Source organism: Betta splendens, chromosome 17 (genome assembly GCF_900634795.4).
Source record: "Betta splendens chromosome 17, fBetSpl5.4, whole genome shotgun sequence".
Taxonomy (NCBI): domain Eukaryota; kingdom Metazoa; phylum Chordata; class Actinopteri; order Anabantiformes; family Osphronemidae; genus Betta; species Betta splendens.
Genome location: NC_040897.2, coordinates 2,258,476 through 2,281,762, shown reverse-complemented (window position 1 = coordinate 2,281,762; position 23,287 = coordinate 2,258,476). Strand labels below are relative to the sequence as shown.

The window sequence follows — 23,287 nt, the reverse complement described above, 5'->3', positions numbered from 1 at the left end:
GAAAGTAGGCTTTATTATCTCTTTCACCAAAATAATAAAAATACAAAATATCTAATGAAAGCATGTTTAAAAAATAGAACTACAGTAAAGACAGAATAGAATTCATGGTAACATATAATGCACATGAAATGCCAATTTTCAAGCATTTGATCAAATCTAATCAAAAGACACTAGTAAAGTTAAAGTAACCAGTAAAGTTCCCTGTTGACATTAAACTAACCAGACTCCCCACGATGCCCAGTTTCCTCTACAGGTACATCAGTAGATGTTGTAGCAGTGAGGAGGAGCCACGCTGACGTGGAGCCCACAGCTCCAGCTGACTGACTGTGTGTGTTTGCATATGTGTCCTGTTAAGAGACCAGTGTTGATCAGTGTGTGTCCAGGTCTTTCAGCGGCAGCACCATGATGATGTCTCTGACTCTACTGCTGGCCACCCTGGGGCTCCTTGTTCAGGGTGAGACTCTCTCTTCAGGATGGAGCCAGGTTCACCACAGTGATGGACAAACACTGAACCAAGCAGCACTGAGCTTCTTCATCTGTTCTCCATCTTCAACACATGATCCTCTTCTGTTTGGATGTTGATCATCTTTCTCCAAACTGGCTTTGTGTCACTGAATCTTCTCCTCTGTTTTATCTTTTACAGATTCATGTGGAGACATCCTCCTGACTCAGACTCCTGGAGCTTTGTCTGTTGCTGCACAACAGACTGTTACTATTAAGTGTAAAACCAGTTCAAGTGTTGGTGATGACATCGACTGGTACCTTCAGAAACCAGGAGAAGCTCCTAAACTCCTGATTTATGATACTACAGAACGTCAGTCTGGAGTTCCAGATCGTTTTAGAGCAACAGCAGATCGTGGTACTGAATTCTCCTTAATCATCAGCAGAGTTCAGACGGTTGATGCAGGAGTTTATTACTGTCAACAGCGTAACAGCTTCCCACTCACACAGTGAAACAACGTCGTACAAAAACCTCCTCAGCTGAAGAGGAACTGATCTGAACTAACAGCTGCACAAAAACACAAAGACTGAAATATAAATATACAAACATTATAAATGAAAGGCCAAGAGTAAAAGGTAACATAAATAATAATTGTTTATTACTTTTTAAGTTTGTTTTAGTTTGAATAAATTTAGTGTTAGTAATTGTTAACATATAAGTTATGGACAGTTTAATTGCATTTTTGTCTTAAATACGTAAAGTTTTAAAAGCATTTTATTCATTCATTCATTCATTCATTCATTCATTCATTCATTCATTCATTCATTCATTCATTCATTCATTCATTCATTCATTCATTCATTCATCATTTATTTATTTATTTATTTATTTATTGGGTAGTTTTCCAGTTGCTCACTAACACATTAATTGAATAATTTCTGTCTAATAAAATCCAAACACCACTAAATGTCCACTACAGAGACACAAACTGTTTGCACTTTGTGGCTGTTTGACAATGAAGTGTAATTATGACTTGGTTTTGTGCTGCTGAACAGGTCAGCGCTGACGACTCATGTTTGGAGTCTGCAGGTCCTGACTACATGGCTTTACTTTGGCTGCTCTGGCTTCTTGCCACAGTCCAAACACAGGTTTAGGTTCATTTAATGGGACGATTAATTATTCTGACTTCACTCTGTCCATCAGATTTCAGGTTGAAGATGCAGGACTTTATTATTCAGTGAAACAAAATTGTGGATTCAATTAATTATTTTAATGTTATTTTAATGTTTCAGCTGCAAGTGACAGAACTAACAATTTTTTATCATAAGTAAAATTTTTACATAAACCAAGAATTGAAGAAACAAACCACAACAAACAAGTCTTGGTTCTTAAACCACCAATAAAAGCAGAAAGAATCCTTGACACACTGATCTGCTCTGTTTCTCTCCTTCTCTCCACCAACAAGCCTCCACTGATCTACAAGTCATTATTTCTGTGTCTCTTTCCTCTGTGGTAGTTTCGCCTTCTCTCAGATGTAGCAAAGTATAAAAATCTAAATGTCCATGTTCAATAAGCTGTAAAAAAATACATTGCATCATATTTCTATTAAGTACTTTATACTATATCAATCAATCGAGAAAGCAAGACAATACAAATTTTAGAAACAGATTTTTATTGCCTCAAAGCAAGAGGGAATTTTTTTGATATTATGTCAGTTTAATCATACAAACATGTCAAAGAGAAAGAGAGAGAGAAGCAGAGAACAAATTGAGTAGCAGCAAAGTGAGAAACAAGGGTCAGGACTAGAAACAACGATCTGGTCTCAGGGTCTCTGTGACCGGACTGAGGGAGCCCTGGGAGGCCTCACAGCTCACTGAGCCCACCACCCTCCACTGCTCTGCAGGGATCCTCAGGCTGCTGCTCCAGCTGTAGAGGCCGTCTGGACCCTGAACCGCCAGACTCCTGCTCTCCTCCCAGCTGCTGCTACCGCTGATGCTGCTGCTGCTGCTGCCGTCCAGCTTCCAGGACAGAGTCCAGTCTGAGGGGAAGCCCTTGTTGGCCAGACACGTGAGCGTGACCTTCTCCTGCTGCAGCTCCTCCCTGGAGGGAGGCAGCACCGTCAGGGTGGGACGAGCATCACCTACAGTAGGAGACACCAGTCAGCTTAGAGGACACAGAGCACTCAGCTGTCAATCAAACAGCAGAGACCTGGACACCTTCACTGTGAGAGTTGCTTTAGTCCTTTAAGGAGTTTCTGTCACATGTTTGTTCTGCTCCATCACTCACTGACTCACACATTGTTTCACTTCCCTTTAAGAAACGGCTCATGTAAATCAGCTCAGAGACAATCATCACACAGTAGTTGTACAAAAACCTCAGACTGTAGAGACACAGCTCTGACTCTGACAAACTGAACTAAACCTACAAAACCTACAAGATTTTACTTCACTTTTACATTTAGGAGTATATTTACTGTATCATAACCACTGACATGATAGTTTTAAGTTATCGTTTATTTTATGGTTAAAATTTTGCTAAACCATTACTTTGCTTTCAGGTTACATAATTAAAACTTTACCTCATTCATTTTTTCTAATTTAGTTGTTAAATTAAACAAGCAAATATTTACTGAAGTAAAATCTTTATATATTTGACTTACTTCCAACATCCAGTCTGGTTCCTCCACCAAACGTGTACCACAGTGAAACAAACTGGTTGAGTGGTCGTACAAAAACCTCAGACTGTAGAGACACAGCTCTGACTCTGACACAAACAAACTCTACACAGAATCATTCGACCTGAAAAAACGACATCTTTACTATAACAAACATAGCAAATGAATGAATATATATTTATATTGCATTCATGTATTATACAGTATGTCTCATTCTGAAAAATGGTTGTGAATCTAAAATTTGTGCTATAGCTAACATAAAATTTACAAAAGTTGAGCCATTACACATTCATAAAGAATCATTTGATAAAAATATTGATCACAAACACATCACAAACATGATGATGATATTGATCCAGTCCCTGTTGGAGTCAGTGGGAGCATTTCCATAGAGCCACTTTGCATCAGCAGCTCCATGCTCCAGTGCTCTGGGAGAGTTTATAGTCCTGAGAGCTGAACACTGGAGGACTGACAGCTGTCCTTCATCACAACACAAGACACAGAAATCCTCCTCATCAGCAACATGACTCTGATCTCCGTCCTCATCTGGACTCTCCTCTGCTGCTGCTTCACAGGTAAAGTCCAGAGAATCCAACTGGTCTCCTCTATCAACATGTGTCCCTCTGAAATGAAGCCACTGAACCATGATGCTGCTTTATGTTGTTGTCTCTGTGTCCTCAGAGTCCAGAGGTCAGGTCACAGTGACTCAGCCTGGAGCAGTGAGAACCACACTGGGAGGAAGAGTCAACATCAGCTGTAGAACCATTCATAGGGTAGTTGATGGTGATGACATTTCTTGGTACCAACAAAAAATGGAGGAGTTCCCAAGCTTTTTCTTTATAATACTTACATTCAAGCATCAGGGATTCCACATTGTTTTTCAGGCAGTGGTTCAAACACTGACTTTACTCTGACCATCATTGGAGTCCAGGCTGAAGATGCAGGTGGTTGGTTCTGTCTTGGGGAATTCTAATATAACAGTCGGTTTTCGTTCACACAGTGAAAACCATTGTACAAAAACCTCTCTCAATCAAAGTGAACAGAAACTGAGCAAACTGCTGCAGCTGAGAGCTGAGCCCCCCCCCCCCACACACACACACACACTCAGAGTTTTTTGGAATGTGAGATTCCTCAACTTATCAGTTTCTTGGGGGACATTTATTATTTAATTTTCTTTTAGTTTAATAATTTGGCTACTGTTACAATTATTAATTATAGTTATTTTTGAAATCTCTTGCAAAGATGATTAAAATGTTCACATGGCACCAATGACCAAAACCAATAGTATTAACGAAATCAGTACTGAAGATCATCAACACAAGCCTCATTACATCTAATAATATTAGTAGTGTATAGTGGATGAGCAGAGGACGGACACGTGGTTTTCTCGTTTAACCATCAACCTTCACCATGAGCTGATGAAGCAGATGGTTTTTTAATTATTTATTACTTGTCTTCTTCTAACTTTCTGCTCAGATTTTAGTGTGATGATGACATGATGAGTGGAGATGATGGTCCCAGTGTCTTTATGTATCATGGCTGTTTGGGGAGCAGTTGGTCGATTGCTGACGATCGATGCAGCACGTTTCTCAACTTACTGCTATTGTTTCTGTCTTAGCAGTGGAGTTTTTAAAATGCATTTAATTTTTAACAGCTTTTCATTTAATAAACTTTAATAAGTAACTACAAACAATGATCATGTTAAATGTTTTGACCTTTGACCTCACCCTGGGTCACAGTTACTGTATTTCTTCTCTATTACAATATAATATAACAGAAAGATCAACTTTAACAATAAACAACATGGTTAAAATATTTAAAAAAGTAAAATAAACAGAAATTACTTCAAAATAAAATAAGAAACTACAAAAAATCTAATGAAAGCATGTTTAAAAATAGAACTACAGTAAAGACAAAATGGAATTCATGGTAACGTACAATGCACATAAAATACCATATTTTCAGGCATTTTATCAAAACCAATCAAAAGTCATACAACCAGTAAAGTTCCCTGTTGACGTTAAACTAACCAGACTCCCCACAATGCCCAGTTTCCTCTACAGCTACATCAGTAGATGTTGTAGCAGTGAGGAGGAGCCACGCTGACGTGGAGCCCACAGCTCCAGCTGACTGACTGTGTGTGTTTGCATATGTGTCCTGTTAAGAGACCAGTGTTGATCAGTGTGTGTCCAGGTCTTTCAGCGGCAGCACCATGATGATGTCTCTGACTCTACTGCTGGCCACCCTGGGGCTCCTTGTTCAGGGTGAGACTCTCTCTTCAGGATGGAGCCAGGTTCACCACAGTGATGGACAAACACTGAACCAAGCAGCACTGAGCTTCTTCATCTGTTCTCCATCTTCAACAAATGATCCTCTTCTGTTTGGATGTTGATCATCTTTCTCCAAACTGGCTTTGTGTCACTGACTCTCCTCTGTTTCATCTGTTACAGGTTCATCAGGTCAAATCACTGTGACTCAAACTCCTGGAGCTTTGTCTGTTGCTGCAGAACAGACTGTTACTATCAAATGTAAAGTTAGTCCCAGTACTAGTTACTGTTTCAGCTGGTACCTTCAGAAACCAGGAGAAGCTCCTAAACTCCTCATCTACTGCTCTTCAACCCGTCAGTCTGGAGTCTCTGACAGATTCAATGGAGCAAAGTCAGGAAACACTGACTTCACTCTGACCATCAGCAGAGTCCAGGCTGAAGATGCAGGAGAATATTACTGTCAGAGTTTTCATTACATCAACAGTCAGTGGGTGTTGACACAGTGATAAACCGTCGTACAAAAACCTCCCTCAGTCAAAGTGAACAGAAACTGAACTCACTGCTGCAGCTGGAAGATTCTGCAGAGACTGATACAGTTCACTGAGTGTTTACTCTGCATGTACTTAGAGAAACCAGGTTCCTCAGCTCATCAGTGTTTACATGGACATAAGGAACCAGGTTACTGATAAATCCACGTGTCTCTGCAGCAGAAGACTGATGTGATTCCTCCTCTACCTGAGAATAATTTAGAAGCATAGTGGCAGATTTTAAGTGTGTAGAGACAGAAGAGAAAACATTCACTGGGTTGATGTGACTGAGCTGAGTGTGACATGCAGACAGACACAGAGCTGCTGCAGGAACAAGTGTCAAAGAAATCCACAGGGAAAAGCCTCCAATTCACACAAACACAGCTTCAGGTTCAGCTGCATGTTTCCTTAGTTTGTTTCATAAAAGGAGGCAGCGTTTCTTTCTGTAACGATCGATTACTATCTTTCATACATCCATCCATCCATTCTCCATACCGCTGAGTCCCATATGTGGGGTCGCGGGGGTGCTGAAACCTACATGTATCCCAGCTGGCTCTGGGGGAGAGTGGTTCACCCTGGACAGGTCACCAGTTCATCGCAGGGCAACACCCAGACAGACAACCATTCATTCACACACTCACACCTACGGGCAATGGAGAGAAGCCAATCAACCTAATGCACGTCTCTGGACTGTGGGAGGAAGCCGGAGAACCCATAGAGAACCCATGCGAACACATCTCTCATACAGCTGGATCCAATTTAAAGATGGCATCTGACAGAATATGTATTAGAAAAATAAAACAATCAAATCATTTGGCAGGTTTCAGTTTAAAGGAATATTTTATTATGTTAGATCCACAGCAGAGTCTTTATGAAAAGAGGAAAAGATCAAATTTTAATTGTTTATTTTTGAAAACACAAACATTGTTGCTAAACAAAGACTGAGGGCAAAAGCAGAACCAGAACCAGAGGACAAATGAAACACACAAACAGCTCAGGACTGGGAGCACTGGTCTGTGCTCAGCGTCTCTCTGACTGGAGACTGGGAGCCCTGGGAGGCCTCACAGGTCACAGAGTTCACCTTGGTCCACTGGTCTGCAGGGATCCTCAGGGTGCTGCTCCAGCTGTAGAGTCCGTCCTTCTCCAGAACCCCAGGGCTCCTGCTCTGGTCAGAGCTGCTGATGCTGCCGCTGCCGTCCAGCTTCCAGGACAGAGTCCAGTCTGAGGGGAAGCCCTTGTTGGCCAGACACGTGAGCGTGACCTTCTCCTGCTGCAGCTCCTCCCTGGAGGGAGGCAGCACCGTCAGGGTGGGACGAGCATCACCTACAGTAGGAGACAGCAGTCAGCTTAGAGGACACAGAGCACTCAGCTGTCAATCAAACAGCTGGACACCTTCACTGTGAGAGTTGCTTTAGTCCTTTAAGGAGTTTCTGTTACATGTTTGTTCTGCTCCATCACTCACTGACTCACACATTGTTTCACTTCCCTTTAAGAAACGGCTCATGTAAATCAGCTCAGAGACAAACATCAAACAGTTTGACCTAAAATATGTCAAACTACACAAGCAGAAAAATGAAAACCTTTAACTACGGGTTAGTTTTAAACAGTAATAATCATGATATGCTAAAAATTCAGTCACTTATTTTCTACCGTTTTATCTTCAAAAGGATCACTGGTAAGAATTCTGTTATATTCTAAAGAAATCAGATGATTTAAACTGAACATCAGCATTACAACACAAACTCATTAACACTTGAAACGTTCACATTAATCCTTATTCTGCTCATGTTTGCTGGTTCAAGCTGATTTATCCATTGTAACAACAGTTATAGTGAGAGGAGACAAAGTCAACATGAGAAATATCTCAACGATCGACAATCAAAGATTTTTCTTTTCCACCAGTTGATAAATAACATTTTCAACATGTCAGGGCAGTAAATGTTTAGCTCTAAATTTACTACAAGATCAAGAGAGACAATTAAAACCAAAACTCTGACCTGTGATTTAAACACAAACTTAATGAGCTGACTACAATCCAAAATATAAATTCAAAGTTTATAGTTTAGTATTAACTCATTAACTTACTTCCAACATCCAGTCTGGTTCCGCCACCAAACGTGTACCACAGTGAAACAAACTGGTTGAGTGGTCGTACAAAAACCTCAGACTGTAGAGACACAGCTCTGACTCTGACACAAACAAACTCTACACAGAATCAGTCGAACTGAAAAACGACATCTTCACTACAACAAACATAGCAAATGTATGAATATATATAATATATTTATATTGCATTCATGTATTATACAGTATGTCTCATTCTAAAAAATGGTCTAAAATTTGTGCTAGAGCTAAAATAAAATTTACAAAAGTTTTGCAATTACACATTCATAAAGAATCATTTGATAAAAATATTGACCACAAACATCATGATGATGATATTGATCCAGTCCCTGTTGGAGTCAGTGGGAGCATTTCCATAGAGTCACTTTGCATCAGCAGCTCAATGCTCCAGTGCTCTGGGAGAGTTTATAGTCCTGAGAGCTGAACACTGGAGGACTGACAGCTGTCCTTCATCACAACACAAGACACAGAAATCCTCCTCATCAGCAACATGACTCTGATCTCCGTCCTCATCTGGACTCTCCTCTGCTGCTGCTTCACAGGTAAAGTCCAGAGAATCCAACTGGTTCCTCTATCAACATGTGTCCCTCTGAAATGAAGCCACTGAACCATGATGCTGCTTTATGTTGTTTCTGTGTCCTCAGAGTCCAGAGGTCAGGTCACAGTGACTCAGCCTGGAGCAGTGAGAACCACACTGGGAGGAAGAGTCACCATCAGCTGTAGAACCAGTCTGAGTGTTGGATGTAGTGGAACCTGTTTGTCCTGGTACCAACAGAAAAATGGAGAACGCCCAAAACTGCTCTTTTATTATGTAAATAATAAAGTTTCAGGGATCCCAGATCGTTTTAAAGATGGTGGATCAAACTCTGACTTCACTCTGACCATCAGTGGAGTCCAGGCTGAAGATGCAGCAGATTATTACTGTCAGAGTTATCACTACATCAACAGCAAAGATGTGTTGACACAGTGAAAAACCGTCGTACAAAAACCTCCTTAGTCAAAGTAAACAGAAACTGAACTAGCTGCTGCAGCTGGAAGCTACTGACACACACACACACACACACACACACACACACACACACACACACACACACACACACACGAAAATTGGAAAACTCTCAGGCTAATTAATTTATGACTAAACTTTAAACACACAGCACATAAATTACAGTTTTCGAAGATTTTTACATGTAGATGCAGCAACAAGCAAAGCTAGAAAGTAGTTTATGAAAACTTAATATTGATCTTTTCACAAACATCTGTGCAAACATCTCTAAATATTTACATTAGAATTTTAGTCAGAATCTCTTTAATATCTCAATGACATAGATGAACGATGTAGGTACTTAGTGTTTTTCAAGGACACTTTGAGAAGCTGCTGAATAAACCACTAACTCTGAAAACAGTGAACAATCTGATCTGAGCTTTAAATCTTATTTGCCCAACATCAGCGTTCATGAAAACAGTAAATATAGCGTCATCCAATTCCACATTTAGAATCGTGTTCATTAAATTGAAGCAATACCTCATCTTGCTGATATTTCATCCACCTTCTACCACTTAATCCCATATGCAGGGTCGCAGGGGTGCTGGAGCCTGTCCCATCTATCTATGGGCGAGAGGCAGGTGTCACAGCTCATGTCATTAGGCACTGCAATTGCTCATTTCCGGTCTTATTTTGGTATCATTTCCGGTTTAGCACTCCGGTTTAGCATACCTAGTTTATGCAGCTTTACTTCCTGCCCTTGTTAACCTCACCTGCACATCATCAGTAATTACTCACTCTGTATTTAAGCACCAACTCTTGCGCTGCCCAGTTGCCAGATTGTCTTTGTGTATGAGCCAGCATTCCAGCATTATACTTCGTATCTTGATCTGTGAATGACCCTGCTTTCCCTGACCTTGTCTACTGCCTTGCCTTTGATCCTGCCTAAGTCAGGATCAAAGTAAGTCTGACCCAAGCCTGTCTCTTGACCACCAATTGTCTGATCCCTGCCTGTACTGTAACTGTCTCCTTGGTGTATCGACCCTTGCTTGTCACGAGAACTAGTAAACTGATTTTCCTACCAAGTCTTGTCTCCGCTGTGCATGTGGGTCCGCTACCTAGAGCGCCGTGACAGCAGGTACACCCTGAACAGGTCACCGGTCCATCACAGGGCAACACACACAGACAGACAACCATTCACACACACACTCACACCTACAGCTAATTTAGAGTGAATGAACCTAATGCATGTTTTTCCCGTGGGAGGAAGCCGGAGAACCTGGAGAGAACCCAGATGAACCTGGGCAAAACATGCAACATGCCCAAGTGAGTCTGTGCCTGTACTGTACCTGTGTTGGATTCCACTGTGAACATTAAAACCTGTGAAACATAGCTGCTGGTCTCCGTCGCCGTGTATGTGGGTCCACTTTGTCAAGACCCCTGACATCTACACTGATAAAGATGATTTTTGATCCTGTAAATCATACAGTTATACTGTTAAGCTCGGTAAATAAAAAAAACTGTTATGTTCCAATTTTTACTTTGAAATTTTGCATAGAATTTAAAATAATGCATTCAAACTTAGTTTTTTTTATTTTACTGTATTTATTTAGTGCCAAATCACAACAAAGTTATCTCAAGGCACTCTACAAAATAAGGTTTAAGACCTCACACAACTAAACCCAACAAATCCCACATACAGCAAGCCTTTAATTTGACAGCAACAGTGGAGAGGAAAAACTCCCTCTCTAACGAGGAAGAAACCTCCAGCAGAACCAGGCTTGATGTGGGCGGCCATCTGCCTCGACCGGTTGGGGTGAGGGGAGAGAGAGAGAAAAAAGCACAGCAACAACAACAAGCAACAACAAGCAACAACAGAGTATAGGCAGGATGATAGGACCACGGACTGGATACAGGCGGATGGTTTGATCTGCAGCTGCCCATCACAGACACCAAACTTTGAGTCCAATGATACCTGTAGGTGAGGACAGAGTGGAGGAGAGAGAGAGAGAGAAGCACAACTACTGGAGAGAAAGAGACAAGGTTGGTTGAACATAGAACGATGATGGGGGGTTATTGGACAGAAGAGGTAGAAGGAAGCAGAGGAGCTCAGTATATAAATTCCCCAGCAGTCTATGTCTATTGCAGCTTAACTAAAATATGGTTCCTGTGACTAACAATCATTGCCAGTGACCTGAACCATCTCTAACTTTAGGCTTTATCAAAAAGGAAGGTTTTCAGCCTGATCTTAAAGGTGGAGAGTGTGTCAGCTTCTCGAACCTGAAGAGGGAGCTGGTTCCAGAGGAGAGGAGCTTGGTAGCTAAAAGCTCTGCCCCCTGTTCTACATTTAAACACTCTAGGAACCACAAGTAGCCAGCGCTCTGAGAACGAAGCATTCTGCTGAGAGCATAAGGAACTATGAGGTCTTTAAAATAAGAAAAAGCTTTAGCATTGAGTATGTTAGTAGGAGAATTTTAAATTCTATCCTACATTTTACAGGCAGCCAGTGCAAAGAAGCTAATGTACTGTAGGAGAAATGTGATCTCTCTTTCTAAGTCCCATCAGAACTCTGGCTGCAGCATTTTGAATAAGCTGTAGGCTTTTTAAGGAGCTGTTAGGACATCCTATGAGTAAGCAGTTACAGTAGTCCAGCCTAGAGGTGCATGAATCAGTTTCTCCGCATTGCTCTGAGAGAGGATGCTTCTGATTTTAGCTATATTTCTATGAAAGTGGGTGGTTCTGGTTTTTTTTTTAATGTATGTTGTAAAAGAGACATCCTGGTCACACCAATGACACCAAGGTTCCTCACAGTAGAATCTGAAGGTAATGTTATGCCATACAGGGTGGCTATCTGACTCAAAGTGTCTCTCTCAGATTTTTAGGCCCAACAATAAGAATTTCAGTCTTATCTGAATTAAGTTGAAGGAAGTTTTGGGACTTCCAGGATTTGATGTCTTTTAAACAACCCTGAATTTTGACTAGTGATCTGTTTCATTTGGTTCCAAAGACATATATAGCTGAGTATCAGCCGCATAACAATGAAAATTAATAGAATGCTTCCTAATAATCTCACCTAGAGGAGACATGCATAGGCTGAACACAATTGGACCAAGCACAGAACCCTGTGGTACTCCATAGCTAATCATTGTGCATGTGGAGAATTTCTCATTAACATGAACAAACTGGAATCTGTTGAACAAATAGGATTTAAACCATCCCAGTGCTGTTCTTTTAATCCAGATTCTATGTTCTAGTGTCTGTAATAGAATGTTATGATCAATTGTATCAAATGCAGCACTAAGACTTAACAGGACAAGGACAGAAACTAGACCATTGTCTGAAGCTAATAGAAGATCATTAGTGACTCTAACCAGAGCTGTTTCTGTGCTATGATATTTTCTAAATCCTGACTGAAAATCTTCGTACAGGTTATTCCCACTAAGATGGTCAGATAATTGTTTAGCCACAATTTTTTCAAGAATATTAGTAATAAAGGGTAAATTTGAAATGAGCCTATAGTTGGCTAGTTCTCCAGGGTCCAGAGTAGGTTTTTTCAATAAAGGTTTGACCACTGCTACCTTAAAAGCCTGTGCTACATAGCCTAAATGTAAAGATTGGTTGATTTGATTTAATATGGACGGATATGGATTAATTATTATTAATATATTAATATGGATGGATTTAATATGGAGCTGATTAAAGGTAAAACTTCTTTAAGTAATCTGGTTGGGATTGGGTCTAAAAGACAAGCGGACGACTTGGAAGAGTTGATTATTGAGGTTAACTCCATTAGAGTTATGGGGAAGAAGCTGTCTAGGTGTCAGGGTGCGGCAGAGAGCGGACCCACATGCACAGTGCCAGGACACGAGGTAGGAGGTAAAAAAATCAGAGTTTATTCCAGTAATCGTCGTCACAGACAGTCCGGGTCATACACGATAGAGCGTAGGATTTAAGTATAAAGGGAGCAGGCTTAATCGGGTCCAGAGACAGGCAAGGGTTTTGGTAACTTATGAGCTCGGCAGAGGTACAGATAAGGAGTAGGCTATATCGTGGTCATATAGTCAGAACGTTACCAAGAGATCCAGGCGTAGGTACAGACAGGGTGTCGTCAAGAATGGGCGGTCAGGTACAGACAGGATAAGGTAAAAAGGTAGCTATACTGGTACGCTGGAAAGTGGTATGGAAACTCGACAATCTGGCGACTGGCTATGGTGCTTATATAGTGAGGGCTGATTGCTAAATTATTGACAGGTGTTCATGGTGAACCGGGAGTGACAGTAAACAGCTGTGACATTAGGGAGACATTAGAGAGAGGTTGCAGCATCATCTACAAGACAGTCAACCGGTTCTTAAGGATTAAGGTGACTGTTCTCCTCTGTGTATCAACAAGACATTGAGGCAAAAGATGATGGAATCTGGCAATATCGTTGTCAGATAAAGATCTGCTATAGTTAAATTTCTTTCCAGCTGCTGTAAGGTCAATTATGCTAAATTCAAAAGTTAATAAGAAATGGTCAGATAGCTGAGGGTTTTGAGGAAGAACTATTAAATTAACAATTTCAACCCCATATGTCAGGACACAATCGAGGGTATGGTTAAAACGATGAGTGGGTAATTTACCTGCTGAGTAAAACCAATAGTGTCTAAGTACTAAGGAGATAAAAGCAGTTCTGAGACTGTTGCAGTCAACATCTACATGAATGTTAAAGTCTCCCACTAAGAACTAAGTCAGATAAGAATTTATAGAATTCAGTTAAGAACTCTGAATATGGAGCAGGAGGACGATAAACAACACAAAACACAACTGGCTTCTGGGTTTTAGAGTCTGGGTGAGAAAGACTCAGAGTGAGTTATAACTATGTTTAGGTTTAGGAGTAATTAATAAATCTGAGTTATAAATTGCTGCTACTCCTCCAACTACTTCTAGGAACATGATAGTTTTTTTTTTTGTTCTGTCTAGCAGTTTAAAAAGCAGCATATATTACGCTCAATGCCATATTGTGATGGACAGCTTTGCTTTAACAAGAGGGGTACTGTAGATATAAAATATATATACTCTTCTTGATTAATGGTTTATTTAATCATATACATATGCATTGTTATACAAATCCCATACTACTTAAAAATAGTCATGACATACAACACCACAATTTCCATATTCACACATTATTGATATTGGTAGTGATAAGTATCAGTAATACTTACAGTTGGGTTTGGAAAACCTGTTTTTTTAGCTCAGGTGTTGAGTGTCCCACTGTGGTGGAAATTTCCCATAAAGAGGCAGATGAGAGAGTTGTCCTTTTGTGCGATTTATTGAAACAATAAAGAAAATAAAAATAATGGGGAAAGCAAATAAAAAGCATGGATGTTGATCGTGCACATCAACAAACCAAAAACCAGCTGGGGGGATCAGTGCACACACCACGAAGGTGTGATGCAAAGAGCCCACGATCCTCAAGTTGTTTCTGCCGTTTAACCCCTTTCTCTGGCTCTGGTGGAACGTCTCTCTGCACCAACAGAATTGTTTGTGCCACCTTATCTTGCTGTGAGTGAGAATGTTTGCCTTCTCACTTCTGCATCACCCTGTCTTGTTATCCAAAGGAAAGAACATTGAGCTTCCAAGACAAGACGCATTCGCTTTAACAGCCTTGGGTCTGGTGGGAAGTCAGATAGAATGGAGCCAGAGTCCGGGTGTAAAAGACAAACATATATCATAAATTATTAGTCAGTCAAATGAAACATCAGATGTTTAGACTTGATGTACGACAGGGCACAAGAGATTAGTTGTTTGTGTAAGAATGTTCAGTTCAGTATTGCACCTAACCAGCACATGACGACTGTGTTGGATAAGAAATAGCACAAAGGTACAATTTTCCATTACACCAACTACAAGGTTAGTAAAGCTGTAGCTTAACATTGTTCACCCAAAGGGTGAGGCAGACGTTGGTGCATGAACAATTGGTGGGGGTCAGCAGAAAAGAGACCACCCAGGCAGACAATCAACGTACCCCGGGCGGAAAACTGGACCCCCCACACTCCAACCACAGTGTGGGGGGTACGCATACAAACTCACACAAACCCAGATGCACACACACACACACACACACACACACACACACACACACACACACACACACACACACACACACACACACCATAAACTCTCACAACAAACTAGTCAATCATACGTGAACCAATGCACTCTCAGATACATTCTCACACCCACACCATTCGCTTGGTCACATTCGTAGGGAGGGTAGGTCTCTGGCTTGCCGTCCATGTGGCCCCAGGCAGGGACCGCAGGCCCTCCCGAGCCCTGCCCAACCCCCCCAACCTGGGAGAAGCAGAGGGCAGCAGAAAAGGTACCCCAGAACCCTGCAACCCAGCTTGGACGTGAGTGTGTGGAACTAGAGTGCACTGAAAATGGGTGACACCTCCAGGAGCACGACCACTGGCTGACGGTGTGACCCCAGACAGTGTTCAAAATGGCACTCTTTATCTCCCCTTTACCAGCCTCAGCCAGTGTAAACCCCTGGTTGAAAACATGGTCTAGAAGTGTAGCTCTTATCTCATCAGGAACACGTACAGTACAGGTCTTCTGCCTCTTCTTTCGTTTTGCCCCCTAACTCCTCCACCACGCAGCCTCACTCCTCTTTCTCCTCTTTTCTCTGGCTGTTGACCCAGTCCATTTTCTTGTCATTCCATTGTCAGACATAGAACATTGTGTTGTGCCCATTGATTGTTAATGAGATGTACCTTTGTGAGAGGAGGTCAAGTCACCTGAGAGCAATTTACCAATTCAGGACAGGTTTAGAAAAAACATATAATGGAGATGTAGGAACATGATAGTTAATGTGACTCATTGGAGTTGTCATTTAAAGTAACATATTCATCCCACTGCAGCCAGGTTTCAGTGAGACAGAACAGATCTATGTGATGCTCACTTATCAAGTCATGTATTAACAAGGATTTAGATGAGAGAGATCTGATATTTAATAAACCACACTTTATTAGCTTACTGTTACTTTGTTCCGTAAGAGGAACTGTTTTGATGTTTATTAAATTCTGATGAGTCACTCCTCTTTGATTTGTTTGTGACTTGTATAATTTAGGTGGTCGAGAAGCAGACACAGTCTCTATGCGATAACTAAGACTAAGAGTGGGTCGCGGCTGTAGAGAACATGCAGAGAAGCGTGTAAGACTGCGACTCTGCGTCCTGGGCTCCACTCTGAGTTGTCACGGAGTAGGGAGGCTAAGCAACATGGCCATGTTACTAGAGAGCAGAGAGGCTCCGTTCAACGTGGGATGGACGCCGTCTCTTCTAATCAGCCCAGGTTTTCCCCAAAAAGTGCTCCAATTAGCCACAAAGCCCACACCGTTTGCAGGACACCACCTAGACAACCAGCGGTGGAGCGATGACAGCCGGCTATACATGTCATCGCTGGTCCCATTGGGGAGGGGTCCAGAGAAAACTACGGAGTCCGACATTGTTTTAGTATCATCATTTGTCCAAGAAAAGTAATAGTAAATAAGATAATTTATTGTTTTACAGTTTTATAAGTCGTTTTGACCTGTTTTGCAAAAGTAGGTTCCATTTATTTTCATATTGTCATAGTTCACGTTATTTCCTGTTTTATTTTGTAATACTTCCTGTCTCAGTTCAGTTCCCGGTTCATTCAGCACACCTGTTAACAGTTAATTAATTAGCACCAGGATATAGCCTCCACCTCTCACAGACTCCAGTTGCCAGATTGTTAAGTCCAGTACTTCTTTCCAGCGTTTAGTATCTTGTGTTCCGTGTATTGATCCTGACTCCCTAGACTACTGAATCCTGCCTGAACCTTGTTTGTTACCTTTGCCTGGAGAAGAACCTTGCCTTAACATCTGACCGTGAGTTTGCTTAGTCCTTGCCTGTACCGTCACCGTGACCGCCTGTGTACCGAACCCTGCCTGTTTATTGACCTGAGATTGCCTGTCCCCCGTCTGTGCCTCAATACCGTGCTTCTTGTGTATGACCTGGACTGTCCGACTCAGCTTGTGGAAATAAAGCCTGTATTTATCCTCAACCTGCCTTTGTGCTGTGCATGTGGGTCCGACGTCTACCCAAGCCTGACACATTATTCATTATTCCAAAAGAGCATCAGACACATGTAGCAAATGTGTGAACCAGTTCTCTTTGGATTGACACAATTTCTCCTCCATTTTGCAAAACGGTTAACATTGACATCATTCAATCAGTCTAAACTTCATTGTTTTAGCTTTGGTGACCAAAGGAAAACCATCTGTTCCTAACAATTAGAAACCAGTAAGACCAGTATGAACTCACCATAGCACCTGTTTGATACTCCTCCACAAAAATCTTAAATTTTCTACCAGCTTTTAGGCCTTAAAAAGGTACCAGGTCTGTGTTTCTTTTACCAGGATGGATGGAGAAGGTCTAAATCAGAGACTGAGTATCAACAGTGGCTGTGTCTCATCCTCCAAGAGATTTGAGTGTTTTAGTTTGTATTTTCGGTAATATTTACAATATTTAGTCTTCTGCCATGAATGTCAGCGATTCAATAAATCAAAGCATTTCTTTATCTGGATACAATTTTATGCATAAAAGGTAAAATTTACAACTGCAAAGACAACAAATTGCAACAGGCTCCAATGACGATTAATGAAGCACTGATTCACACTGAGATGAATGGTTTGTATTTTTCTTTCCACTGTGTTATGACTGATTGGACGTGTTTATGTACTTGATTGCAAGTTGTATTGTTTAAGGGCAAAATGAGTTCTTGCTGCATTTTTCCAGTGTTTTGACACAGTTACAGCCTTTAGCAAACAAAGCGTGTCTTTATGACATTGAAGCTGTTTAGACCTGTGTGTGTGTGTGTGTGTGTGTGTGAATTATTAGGAGTATGTGTTGTTTCACTGGACAGCTGCATTAAAGCGACCAATAAAAACTGTAAAAGCCTCCTTATTCAAGTAATTTTGACTTGGGTGATGAAAGTAAATCTGGCAACCCTCAGTGACTGAACCCATTTAATACACAAACACATCTAAAATCAGTGCATTATTTGTATTTTTATCAAAGTAAATTTGGAATATGTAACAGGTGCAAGACAAAACTGTTTATTTATAGGATTTATGGTACAGTATTATTCAAAGTCAGAACTTGTTAATCTTAAGTACATTAAGTGCATTTGTTCACTTTATCTAAGATGTTGTAGCAGTCCAGGGGCTTAGACCTGCCCTGAACCATGGGGAAAATGATGATTCCTGTTCTTAAGGTTATAGTTAAAGATAGGAGTTGAGGAGTGTTATAAGTTTGGTGGAATTGAACTACAGTAGTGAATTGTTAATGTGTGTTTATAATGTGTTCTGTATTGTTTTGTGAGCTGCACCATGAGGGAGAAGAGTACATGTGTAAATGACCCTCAATGGACAGGGATGTAAATTATTGCCTTAAAATTAAATGTGGTGGTTTTCCACAACTATCACCGAAAGCTTGCCACTTTCTGTTGAACCAATCAGTGTATTAGGGCATTTTCTTGTTGCTGATGCTTGACCTGACACATGGCTCATTTTCCAGGACCAGGTGTGGGAGGTGTTTTTTACTTTTATGTCTGTTTTTTTTACAGTGAAACATACAATAATTTTACAGATAAAGTCAGTACTCAAGTGTGGCCCATTCCCCCACATACTATAGACACTTCTAGAAAAGTGTGTTCTATGTGTTCCACAATTCATCATCTGTGACTGTGAGACTGTGGCAAGACTCACCAGGATGGTGAGTGATTGTTATGTACTCACTCACTTTGTATTATTTGTTATTTATTCAGCCACTGCTTCCAGGGATTTCTGTTGTCATGTTTTCTTCCCAGATTCAGATTTTTTTAGTGCATGTTTTTGGTTGTGTCACATGCCTTTTATTATTTGCATTTGTGTAAAAATGTTTTTTTATCAATAAATCTCCTGCCCCTTACAGCCCCTTTCTAAATGCAATGGAGGCGGTGGAAGTATATAATCAGCAACCATACACCCACATGACTCTCCTGCAGGCAGTGGAAGAGGCATGAGGAGACACTTAGGTGGATTCGACACACAAGGCGATATTTTCCCTGATGCCTGTGAGGACATCGCCTGTGATGTGGATGAGGTGAAATTATGGTTTAAAGCATAAATTGCAGAAAATGCAGAAATATTCCTTTTGAGTTTTGCGGAAGAAGTCTGAGCAAATTAGAATTAAAATTGGAAACACAGACTGGAGTGTTTTACATAATGATGATGTCTGATTGGCTTTTGAGTTTTGACATAATGGGCCAAATTTTGCAAAACGTGTGTAAGCAAAGGCAAAAACTGTTACACCACATCACACATCTGCCATTTTTAAGACAACAGCTACATCAGTAGATGTTGTAGCAGTGAGGAGGAGCCACGCTGACGTGGAGCCCACAGCTCCAGCTGACTGACTGTGTGTGTTTGCATATGTGTCCTGTTAAGAGACCAGTGTTGATCAGTGTGTGTCCAGGTCTTTCAGCGGCAGCACCATGATGATGTCTCTGACTCTACTGCTGGCCACCCTGGGGCTCCTTGTTCAGGGTGAGACTCTCTCTTCAGGATGGAGCCAGGTTCACCACAGTGATGGACAAACACTGAACCAAGCAGCACTGAGCTTCTTCATCTGTTCTCCATCTTCAACACATGATCCTCTTCTGTCATTGGTCATCTTTCTCCAAACTGGCTTTGTGTCACTGAATCTTCTCTGTTTCATCTGTTACAGGTTCATCAGGTCAAATCACTGTGACTCAGACTCCTGAAGCTTTGTCTGTTACTACTGAACAGACTGTTACTATTAAGTGTAAAACCAGTTCAAATGTTTATAGCAACCTTCACTGGTACCTTCAGAAACCTGGAGAAGCTCCTTTACTTCTTGTTAGATACTCTACAACCCGTCAGTCTGGAGTCTCTGATCGTTTCAGTGGAAGTGGATCTGGTACTGACTTCACTCTGACCATTAACAGAGTTCAGGGTGAAGATGCAGGAGATTATTACTGTCAGCAGAGTTACAGCCACCCGTTCACACAGTGAAACAACGTCGTACAAAAACATCCTCAGCTGAAGAGGAACTGATCTGAATCAACATCTGCACAGACACTTATAACACTTTAAAGTTTGACACTAAAGTTACACTACACTGGGTTTTCACTATTTTATCTATTATTATATGGTTTTCTTAATAATTGTAAAATAGTATAGTATAATTTGTTGATGTAAATATAAAGTGATGAACTAGGAGAAGCCTCAGACGTTGTAATGTTTATAGGATTTGTTTCATAGGACAGGATGTTTTTGTTGTAGTCTTCCCAACTCTACATTTACTTAGATCCATCAGGGCTTCACTTTTTTAACTATAGAACAGTTTCTTTAGCTATAAAAAGTTATTATAGAACATTTTGTTTTGTTTTAATATCATGTTAGACACTAAAACTATTTTTCCTATAATTTTATGTTTATTTTGATGAATGTGTGTTATAAAAAAAAGTTAATCTAGAAAATGAAAACCTGTAATTAGTTTATAATGTCAAGATGTGATATGTGGTGAAGTGGACACAGAATCAGTCATCTGTCATTTGGAAACATTGCATGTTTAAACCAAACTAAATAAAATGATGCACTGTGATGAATAAAAGAATAAAAGCGTCTCCTCACCATCAGGGTCAGCGCCACTCGACACACTGCATAAAGAGACGCAGCAGGTTGTAGTGAAACTGAGCATTTGGATGAGACTGATGTTTAGTGTTTCATTTCCTTTAGGGATGCTGGTTCCTATGGCAACAGTCAGACATCAGTACTGAACCATGACAACAGACAGGTGGACAGAGGAACAGTTTGTTCTTCTTTGTTAATGTTTCATATTAAAACTGATAGATGATGGTGGGGATCAGGATTGAAAACACCACATGGTGAAGAACTCATTGGTTGTGGAATCTTCCAGGTCCCATACTCCCATCACCTTCATAATGTTGTACCTGTTGGTAAATTTTAGCAACCACTGTTTCTGACTTAAATTTAAAAAATTCTTCCTGACACCAGTTCAAGTCTTGTCAAAAAGGGATATTTAACATCAGTGTGTTTGTGTGGTTCCTTTAGAAGCAACTCAACCACTTAGTCAATTTAAGTATTGTCTGAGACCAGTTTAACCAGTAAGATGTTGTCTTCATGTAGCAAAAAAGAACTAGGGCAAATATATGTAAATGTCCAGGAAAGAGACATTTAGAGAGTGGACTCTTATCGAATGACAGATTTTAATTTGAACGGATATTTTACTACGTGAGATCCAAAGCAGAGTCTTCATGAGCAGGAAAAGGTCAACTTTTTATTGTTTATTTTTGAAAACACGAAGGTTGTTGCTAAACAAAGACTGAGAACAAAAGCAGAACCAGAGAACAAATGAAACACAATTCAGAACTGGGAGCACTGGTCTGTGCTCAGCGTCTCTCTGACTGGAGCCCTGGGAGGCCTCACAGGTCACAGAGTTCACCTTGGTCCACTGGTCTGCAGGGATCCTCATGGTGCTGCTCCAGCTGTAGAGTCCGTCCTTCTCCAGAACCCCAGGGCTCCTGCTCTGGTCAGAGCTGCTGATGCTGCCGCTGCCGTCCAGCTTCCAGGACAGAGTCCAGTCTGAGGGGAAGCCCTTGTTGGCCAGACACGTGAGCGTGACCTTCTCCTGCTGCAGCTCCTCCCTGGAGGGAGGCAGCACCGTCAGGGTGGGACGAGCATCACCTACAGTAGGAGACAGCAGTCAGCTTAGAGGACACAGAGCACTCAGCTGTCAATCAAACAGCAGAGACCTGGACACCTTCACTGTGAGAGTTGCTTTAGTCCTTTAAGGAGTTTCTGTCACATGTTTGTTCTGCTCCATCACTCACTGACTCACACATTGTTTCACTTCCCTTTAAGAAACGATTTACTGATGTAAATCAGCTGAGACAAACATCACACAGTTTGACCCAAAATATGTCAAACTTCACAAGCAGAAAAATGAAAACCTTTAACTACAGGTTAGTTTTAAACAGTAATAATCATGATATGCTAAAAATTGAGTCACTAATTTTCTAATGTTTTATCTTCAAAGGGATCACTGGTAAGAATTCTATTATATTCTAAAGTAATCAGATGATTTAAACTGAACTTCAGCATTACAACACAAACTCATTAACACTTGAAACGTCCACATTAATCCTTATTCTGCTCATGTTTGCTGGTTCAAGCTGATTTATCCATTGTAACAACAGTTATAGTGAGAGGAGACAAAGTCAACATGAGAAATATCTCAACGATCGACAATCAAAGATTTTTCTTTTCCACCAGTTGATAAATAACATTTTCAACATGTCAGGGCAGTAAATGTTTAGCTCTAAATTTACTACAAGATCAAGAGAGACAATTAAAACCAAAACTCTGACCTGTGATTTAAACGCAAACTTAATGAGCTGACTACAATCCAAAATATAAATTCAAAGTTTATAGTTTAGTATTAACTCATTAACTTACTTCCAACATCCAGTCTGGTTCCTCCACCAAACGTCCACCACAGTGAAACAAACTGGTTGAGTGGTCGTACAAAAACCTCAGACTGTAGAGACACAGCTCTGACTCTGACACAAACACACTCTACACAGAATCAGTCGACCTTAAAAAAAACGACATCTTTACTACAACAAACATAGCAAATGTATGTATGTATGTATATATATATATATATATATATATATATATATATATATATATATATATATATATATATATATAAAATATATTTTTTATTGCATTCATGTATTATACTGTATGTCTCATTCTGAAAAATGGTTGTGAATCTAAATTTTGTGCTATAGCTAAAATAAAATTGAAAAAAGTTGAGCCATTATACATCCATCCATCCATTTTCTTAACCGCTTACTCCCTAGTGCGGGGTCACGGGGGTGCTGGAGCCTATCCCAGCTGGCTACGGGCGAAAGGCAGGGTACACCCTGGACGGGTCGCAAGTCCATCACAGGGCAACACATAGACAGACAACCATTCACTCACACCTACGGGCAATGGAGAGAAGCCAATCAACCTAATCAACCTAATGCACGTCTTTGGACTGTGGGAGGAAGCCGGAGAACCCGGAGAGAACCCACGCAAACACGGGGAAACGGCGTACGTGCAAACTCCACACAGAAAGGCACCAGGGCCGCCTCCGGGAATCGAACCCAGAACCTTCTTGCTGTGAGG

The 23,287-nt window shown here is 40.8% G+C and overlaps 5 gene segments (V, D, J or C); 2 read left to right on the top strand and 3 right to left on the bottom strand.

Moving 5' to 3' along the window:
- The first annotated feature begins 279 nt into the window (after window positions 1-279).
- Window positions 280-1,140, top strand: LOC129603259 (Ig kappa chain V region 3368-like). The segment is given in 2 exon segments: window positions 280-454; window positions 644-1,140. Coding segments are annotated over 2 exon segments (363 nt in total).
- Window positions 1,141-1,703: 563 nt separating this feature from the next.
- On the bottom strand, window positions 1,704-3,330 carry LOC114844108 (Ig kappa-b4 chain C region-like). The segment is given in 3 exon segments: window positions 1,704-2,582; window positions 3,102-3,219; window positions 3,319-3,330. Coding segments are annotated over 3 exon segments (468 nt in total).
- Window positions 3,331-3,423: 93 nt separating this feature from the next.
- On the top strand, window positions 3,424-5,889 carry LOC114844683 (immunoglobulin kappa variable 4-1-like). The segment is given in 4 exon segments: window positions 3,424-3,691; window positions 3,798-3,944; window positions 5,282-5,380; window positions 5,567-5,889. Coding segments are annotated over 4 exon segments (621 nt in total).
- Window positions 5,890-6,733: 844 nt separating this feature from the next.
- Window positions 6,734-12,105, bottom strand: LOC114844682 (Ig kappa-b4 chain C region-like). The segment is given in 3 exon segments: window positions 6,734-7,233; window positions 7,996-8,115; window positions 12,093-12,105. Coding segments are annotated over 3 exon segments (462 nt in total).
- Window positions 12,106-21,360: 9,255 nt separating this feature from the next.
- On the bottom strand, window positions 21,361-21,951 carry LOC121201779 (Ig lambda-2 chain C region-like). The segment is given in 2 exon segments: window positions 21,361-21,811; window positions 21,948-21,951. Coding segments are annotated over 2 exon segments (343 nt in total).
- Between the last annotated feature and the right edge of the window lie 1,336 nt (window positions 21,952-23,287).